The sequence below is a fragment of the Haplochromis burtoni genome, unplaced genomic scaffold (genome assembly GCF_018398535.1).
Source record: "Haplochromis burtoni strain Fernald_Lab_line unplaced genomic scaffold, NCSU_Asbu1 Contig_2, whole genome shotgun sequence".
NCBI lineage: Eukaryota > Metazoa > Chordata > Actinopteri > Cichliformes > Cichlidae > Haplochromis > Haplochromis burtoni.
Genome location: NW_024582363.1, coordinates 1,481,624 through 1,489,732, shown reverse-complemented (window position 1 = coordinate 1,489,732; position 8,109 = coordinate 1,481,624). Strand labels below are relative to the sequence as shown.

At 40.9% G+C, this 8,109-nt stretch overlaps 1 protein-coding gene across 1 annotated transcript; it reads left to right on the top strand.

Moving 5' to 3' along the window:
* The first annotated feature begins 68 nt into the window (after positions 1-68).
* Positions 69-7,063, top strand: LOC102298048 (COUP transcription factor 2). Its single transcript, XM_014333705.2, has 3 exons — positions 69-1,096; positions 2,308-2,832; positions 4,837-7,063. The coding sequence occupies exons 1-3, from the start codon at positions 598-600 to the stop codon at positions 5,109-5,111; spliced, it is 1,299 nt and encodes a 432-aa protein (XP_014189191.1). The 5' UTR covers positions 69-597; the 3' UTR covers positions 5,112-7,063.
* The last annotated feature ends 1,046 nt before the right edge of the window (positions 7,064-8,109 follow it).

Sequence of the window (8,109 nt, the reverse complement as noted above, 5' to 3'; positions counted from 1 at the left end):
CGTCCCGGAGCAAAGCATCGTCAAAATCAACATCTCTCTCTCTCTCTCTCTCTCTCTCTCTCTCTCTCTCTCTCTCTCTCTCTCTCTCTCCCTGATGTCTTTTTAATGTAACTTCTTACTGATCGGGAGAGCAGGGAGCGTCTGGAAAGCCTGGTCGCGTGACTCCATCCCTAATGAAGGATCTGCTCGCACGGCATTCTGTTTAAAGCTGGACACACAGAACAGAAAGGATCAGATTGTATATTTTGGGGATAACGTTTCCTCCCTGTGTGGATGGCTCCGTCTTTATTTCCCCCCCTCTGTGGATGCTATAGCGCACTATGACGGTTTGAATGAAGCTGTCTTTTTGGATTTTGTCCGCGCCCGCAGCTGCTTCTGGGTGACTGCTCAATCTTCACTTGTGAACTCGTTTTAATTTTCTGCCGTTATCCTATGAGCTCTCTTTTATTTATTTTATTTGAAATTGTATTTCGTTTCGTCAAACAATGCCGCAGTTTCCCATGACTGTGTATTAGCTATTGATGCCGACAGTAAGTGTGAGTTAATTATCGCGTAAAAACGAAGTTGGGCGCAACAAAAGTTTTGGAGAAAGTCGAAATGGCGATGGTAGCGTGGAGAAACACCGAGGCGGTCGGGGACTCTCAGGGGACTCTTTCCTCCCCGGTGTCCCAGGTTGCACCTCTGTCTCTACCCGGAGAGCTGACGGGACACATGAACCCGGCGCCTTCTCTGGAAATACCCCAAACAGCAGCTGCACCTCAGGGAGCACCGCCGTCCAATCCGTCCGGCAACACCGTCGCGACCACCACCAACAATAACAACAGCACCTCCTCTTCCTCCTCCTCCTCCTCCTTGTCCATGGACAAACAGCAGAGCCAGCAGATCGAGTGCATCGTGTGCGGGGATAAATCCAGCGGGAAGCACTACGGACAGTTCACATGCGAAGGATGTAAGAGCTTCTTTAAACGCAGCGTCAGGAGAAACCTGACCTACACCTGCAGGGCCAACAGGAACTGTCCCATAGACCAGCACCACCGCAACCAGTGCCAGTACTGTCGCCTCAAGAAATGCCTCAAAGTCGGCATGAGGAGAGAAGGTACGCGCTGGCATCAAACTGTTATTACTGGTACTATCACATCCATAACACTTTCACATGCAGCACTCTTTCATGTTTGAACGCATATCTGCCCCATACTCTAGTTGTGTGGATGCTACATATGTGTAGCCTAGCTTATGTTTACATATTTCTTTGTGGACCCAGGAGCCTTACCATCGCCACATGTTGCCTTTGTTTGACACTAGGGATATTTTATTCATTTAATAATGTCTATATATTTTTTTTAAATACGGGGTGTATAATTATTTATTTTGTCTCGGGTACTATAGCTTTATATTGTGTAGACCTCAGTGTGTAATATTACACATTATTACAGATGTTCCCGCTAGCATCCTGTAGCATGTTAGGTGCACTATTGTTGCTCCCCTTCCGCTTTATGTCCATCATCCCCGGTGAGTGTGAGTCTGCAGATGCTTTAAATGTCAGGTGTTCACATTCGGCAGTAGATATATTTAACTTTAGTTTCAGTGCCTTTTTTTCGTTTAAATTGTAGCCATAAAAATGTAAAATACATTTTTAAATGATGTGCGCGTGCGGACCATGTGTGTCTGCTCTTATTCATTATGCATGCTTTTCATATACAGCACTAGGCCCAGACCGCAGCCTACACTAGTCTACTAAGAGTCTGCTTTGTTGTCTAAATATGAAAGTTTATTAAAGTTTAGCCTATTAGAGATTTCACAGCCAAAAAATAAATAATTAAGTTACAATAAGCCTACTCACTTGATGATATTAAAGAGCATTAACTGAAAACGGAATCTGGGCTGTGAACTGGAGCAATTATACATTTGAAACAAAAAAATGCAACGCTACTGAATACCCAGAAACACGCTGAGAAAAAGAAAAGAGGGGGGGAAAGGAAAAAAAATCTCACACGCCATTATCTGCAGGTTGTGCTCCAGATCTCCCAACACCGAGCTGAATGTGACATTTCTTTCCAGGAGCTGTCCACAACACTTATCCATGTCCACTTCTGAAGAGCCAGCCAACCATAAGCTAGCTCACTACTGACATTAGAAAGGAATCCCAGCCTAATCTGACTAAAATAAGCGCGAGGTTTTAATTCACATATGCTGTTGTAAATGACGTCCGGTGCGTGATGTCTAGTTTTAGGGTTCTTTAAATGTCATCTTCGTTGTTTTAATCGCCTTCTAGCGTGATGTGGCATTTCTGCCGTTTCTTTCTTACAGCTGTCCAGAGAGGCAGAATACCAACCCAGTCATATCACGGCCAGTTTGCTCTGACAAACGGGGATCCTCTGCAGTGTCACTCCTATCTGTCGGGGTACATCTCTCTGCTGCTGCGGGCCGAACCCTACCCGACCTCCAGGTTTGGCTCTCAGTGCCTGCAGAACAACAACATCCTGGGCATTGAGAACATCTGCGAGCTGGCGGCTCGGATGCTCTTCAGCGCTGTGGAGTGGGCCCGCAACATCCCTTTTTTCCCGGACCTGCAGGTGCCGGACCAGGTGGCCCTTCTTCGCCTCACCTGGAGCGAACTGTTCGTCCTGAACGCCGCCCAGTGCTCCATGCCCGTCCACGCCGCCCCGCTACTGGCCGCTGCTGGTCTCCACGCATCCCCAATGTCTGCTGACCGGGTGGTGGCCTTCATGGACCACATCCGGGTCTTCCAGGAGCAGGTGGAGAAGCTGAAGGTGCTGCACGTGGATTCGGCGGAGTACAGCTGCATTAAGGCCATCGTGCTGTTCACCACAGGTAAACTTTACCTTTTCACCCCCACACACGCTGTGGCTGACATTTTAGCGAAATCACGCAAGCTTAAAATCTAAGGAGAATTGTGCCGCCACCATCACGAAGAAAACAACCGCTATCAAAATTAAAATACTAATTTAATTAAATAAATTATTTTCCAAATGTAGCGAAAACAAAATTAATGCGAGCGGACGAGAACGTTACTTAAAAATCGCCCGAAAAACGTAGGAATAAATATTTCCAAAAAAACGACAGAAAATCTTATAAAAATAATTTTACAGATTTTTTTTTACTGCTCGTGGCATAATAGTTTGCATAACACTCGGTAACTGTGCGTTCGGGGTTGGGGAGGGGGGCTAAAAAGAAAAATCAATAATTTGTATTAAAACTCTGAAACACCTTAAAAGCAAAATCTATATAAAATAATTCTTTTGCAGATTTTAGTATGATCATAAGTCTGATGATCCTCTGATATCGTTATAAACGGTCATTAAAAAAGGAATACAAATCATATATGTTGGATTTGCTCTAGAAAAGTACTCCCTTTAAACCTGAGCCAGCTGCTTTACCTCTGATAGAATTCCTAGTGAACTTAAGTGACCTCATACAGTTGTCAGATCTTGAAGCAACAGTTTATCTGCATTAAAATAATACTGAAGAGGAAGTGTGAGTGAGTGAGTTTGATGGTCTTAAAACGGCATCAAATCCTTACAGCCCTTAAAATATGAAATACTCTGCCTGAATAGGTTATGCAAATGGGTTTGAGTTAAACATTTGACAGCATCTATATTCCACTGCTGCTTCACATAAAAGGTGCCTCAGCAGAGTGATTTATTATATATATATATATATATATATATATTAATTTCAAGTGAAAAAAACTTGTTTTCAGGCTTAAAATTTAGAGGGGGTTTTTTATTTTAAAAAGAAAATTTTTATATTTAAATCTTGCCACTGTTTTAAAAACGATCATAGCATGTAAATGTAACTGCATAATACATTTTATTCTTTACATCTTTGAATTTGAAAATATTTTCATAAAGAAGCTTTTTTTGTACTGTTCATAAAGCAGTGGGAACTATTAGTTGACTTTGCAATGCAAAATGTATGCCAGTTTCTTCACAGCCTTTTAGATGACAGAGGGATGTTTGGTTGTTAGATTGTGAGTGGGTTCAAAAGGACAAGTAGCAGCAGAGTAAAAAAATAAACAAAGAAGGTTTCCTATTGGTCTATTTTAGTCCCCGTGAGCATATGTGAGCACATGTGAGCACGTGCCTTTTAAACTGGGACAGTCCTGCTTTAACCCCTGTTTCCAGCCGGCCTGCAGTTTTACAGTACAGAGAGAAGAGTCTGGTGTGCGTTGAAATGCAAATGACTCAGAGCAATCAATGCTCTTGCCGTGCTTCCTTCCTTTTGTCTGGGCCCTGAGTATTCTTTTTTTTTGATTGGATGAGAGCAGTGGCACCATTGTTGATCCCAGATGGCATCAGATTGACAAACCTCAACTATTTGCCTATATGTTTTATTTTCAACCTGCCACTGCGCTCTTACAGTATCCAATTTTACATTTTTAAACCTCTACATTTACCCAACCATGTCTGACTAACTAGTTTATTGGGTGTTCTGTGTTTATGGTTGATGGTTCTGATACCATCTTAGTGAGGTTCACTCAAATCTGTTTACAAAGTAATAAAATATTTAAATGCATCCACTAATATTTGGCATTCTGCTGCCCTGACCTCTTCTTTAATGTCTTACCCAGGGATTTAAATAATATCAGTAAATAGTAATACCTACCTTTTTTTTTTTCTGGTGCTTTTTTGACTTTCGATCACTGTAACTTTTCATCTAACTCCACATTCAGACTGTACCATCGCGAGTTTTGGTGATTTTGTATTAACACTGAATAAACGTGAAACTGAAGTATTTTTCAGATGCCCAGTTGAACCACTGGTCCTGACCTCTTCTCTTCTGCCTATTTGTTTCTGTGTTACATTCTCTCTGTAGATGCTTGTGGTCTATCAGATGTGGCCCATGTGGAGGGTCTCCAGGAGAAATCGCAGTGTGCTTTAGAAGAGTATGTGAGGAGCCAGTATCCCAACCAGCCTAACAGGTTTGGGAAGCTGCTGCTTCGCTTGCCTTCCCTCCGCAGCGTCTCTTCTTCTGTCATAGAGCAGCTTTTCTTCGTCCGTCTGGTGGGGAAAACACCCATAGAAACTCTGATAAGGGACATGCTGCTTTCTGGTAGCAGCTTCAACTGGCCTTACATGGCTATTCAATAGAGAATAAAAGCTGCTGTGGTGCTACTAAGGTCAGGAAGGGTCCCACTTTTCAAATCAAGTCATTTCAAATAGTAAAATCTCTGTTGATTTAAACAAGAGAAAAAACTGCCAGTGGAATTAAATTCTCTAAAGTATCTTAAGGGTAAAAATGTAATTTAATTTGCTTTTTTCATCATACCGGAGGTATTAGCTGCCTTATTTTCCATTATGCCACTTTTAGAGGGGTCCATAAAATACAGGAAATCTACCAACGACGAAATGATCTGACCGCACTGGCAGAAATTTTCACTTGTTTAAAGGGAACTAATGTCAGTAAACGAAATGACTGGTTAAGATGGACATCTTTTTGCAGTGTGGTGACCTCTCACAGTCTATGGTTTTTGGGATAAGAAACAATATTTATTGGACCTGTGTGTATATTTATCGTGCTTGTAAATTATGTTTTGGATCCTTTTTGTTTTCTTTTTTTTCCCTTTTTCTTTTTTTTTATGTTTTACATATTTTTACCCCAGCTAGTGAGAAAACTGCAGGGATCGTCTTGTGTTGATCTGTTTTTTGTTGTTGTTGTTGTTGTTGTTTTCATACCTTCCAGACATAGCACTTTGGACTAAAGGAACATTTCAGAAAGATTTAATATGATTGTTTGAAACCCGACTTCTTCTGACTTCAACCTTTTTGCTCGGTTGCATAGAGACAGAAAGGTGAGATTGATGCTTTGTTTTAGTTACTTTGTTTTCTTATTCTGGTTTTCTTATTGACATGCAAAGAATGAGAACAGCAAAAACATTTCAGAACTGCACTTCTCATGCTCAGTGTTCGGTTGCGCCAAGCGTTAGTCATTTCTTCGTTATACTTCTTGGCTAATACGATTATTTCCCTTTTGCCATAATGTTCCAGTTAAACTCTTTAAAATCCTATTTCAAAGCAATTTATCTCTCCCGGATTCTTGTCACACTTCAACTTTTCTGTTTTTTTCTCATCTGAACTGAGAGGCTAATCATGGCGGTGAGCTGACTGTTGGATAGCTTAATCCAATGTTTTTTATATTTAGAGGGGTTAAAGTCCAAATCATATTCCCCCGTGACAGGTAAGAAGAACACGAATGACACTACGAGATTAAGGACAAATGCATTACCAAATACTTCTAATGAATTTATGTTTCCTGGACTTTTACACTGACTTCCTCAGAGATTTTTAAGAGCACTGGGTCTATAATAGCTACAATCTCTTAATTTCCCAGGCCAAGAAACAAATTTATTTCAGTATAACTCATGCATTAATGAGCCCAGGCCACTTAATGGCACAACAGACCACTGCAGGGTATTGCTGAATTTAGAGTGTATGTGCATGTGTGTGTGTGTGGGTGTGTGTGTGTGAGTGTATTTGTGTTTACTTCTTTTTGACAACCACTCTGATGTACTGTGAAAGCATATTGGTTAACATATTGGTACCGTATTAAATTATAACTCAAGATTTATAAATAAAGTGTATTTGCTTTATTTCGTCATTTCAGCTCAACGGTGTTCATGTTTGTCACCTTCCAACAGGAATCAAGTGTGTTTACACAAGGGAGCGCATCCGTTATAATTTTGATTTTTTTGTACTGCAATGGAGTAAGGAAACGTAAGCCAAGTGGAGTCTGTCTGGTGTTCTGGAGCCCATTTCTTACTATAATATTGTCACTAATTGGGCGTTTTAATCAAACTAATTGCTTCCACTGACAGTGATAGCTTTATGTGAATGTCAGGTTGTATTTACATTTGCCTTATTTAACAACCTGCAGGAAAACAGTTAACTTTTCTCCTGCACTTATCTTATATTGGGCTTGATCACTCAGTTTTAACATCTTTACAACTTAAGAAAACACCTAAAGGGAGGGAACAAAGAGTGTCACGTTACATCCTTTTCTTGTAGCTTGCAGCTTGTAGCCTGTAGCTGTGCTTTTTTTTTTTTTTATAACTTATTAATAGTTTTAAATTAACTATTAAGACAAAACCTAGTATGATCTTGTAGTATGGCTGTATCAGTACATCCACACATGCAAAAGAAAACTGTATGATATAAAAACATTTTCTTTTTAGAATACTACAATAAAAGTCTGTCTTCAAATAAGGTAAAGCTGCTTTTCCAACTTGTCAATAGCACCCGCTGACAGCTCTTTTTGCTATTAAATCTTCTATTAGTTAAAAAAAAAAAAAAAGCTGGTTAAACTCTTCATAAGAGAATGAAAATGGAGTTAAAACCGTGACTGTGGTGCCAGATTGAGGAGGACAGAGAGGATTAAATCAGCTTCTTTGCTTCTAATGAACACAGAGCTAATGAGGGGGCCCTGCGTGCTCTGTCACTACAGTTTACCCTGAGGAGGCCGAAGCTGGGTGCCCGTCGGCCCCTGGGTGTTCTGGGCCCAAGGGCCAACATAAAACAATGGAGCATTTTCCCACACACGTACAGCTCCAAAGAGACGATAATGAGAAAAGAGTGTCCAGGCTTTATGTGGTGGTGGAAAAATGAGTTCATCCTGAGATCAATATGCGACACTACTCAAATGGACTTTCCTTCGCGGCCACGTTTTTGCCTTTTTTCTTGACCGGAGTAATAAATAAGGGGGGAAACATCTCTCTGCTGTTTTCTCTGAGCACAGGAGCTGGATCAGTTATCACGCAGCGTGGTTTGTACCTAGCCAATGAGCTTTCGAGGATGAAAGCGTGCAGCCAGTCATATCGCTTGAGATCTTTTTTTAAAAAATATTAATATTCATCGTCAAGTGAGAAGTAGTGAACCATGATGCTCAAGCCCTCAGGAAGCATTACTGTCGGAGTGTTTATAGCTTTTTAAGAAATGCAGCGCAGATGCTTATAAATAGTTTACTGAACAAATGAAATAACACTGACCTACCTGTTGTCCGGGTTCCTGCGCGGTGCTGTGATTAATGTAGTTCACGAAGCTTTTGCGCAGTTCTTCTTGAATAGAAACCTCCTGAAATGCTTGATTAAAAAAA

Bases quoted from the DNA above. Each gene is read 5' to 3' on its own strand.
- LOC102298048 (XM_014333705.2), top strand. From the start codon at position 598: ATGGCGATGGTAGCGTGGAGAAACACCGAGGCGGTCGGGGACTCTCAG. The intron at 1,097-2,307 runs GTACGCGCTGGC...TCTTTCTTACAG, and splicing joins AGTCGGCATGAGGAGAGAAG to CTGTCCAGAGAGGCAGAATA. The intron at 2,833-4,836 runs GTAAACTTTACC...TTCTCTCTGTAG, and splicing joins CATCGTGCTGTTCACCACAG to ATGCTTGTGGTCTATCAGAT.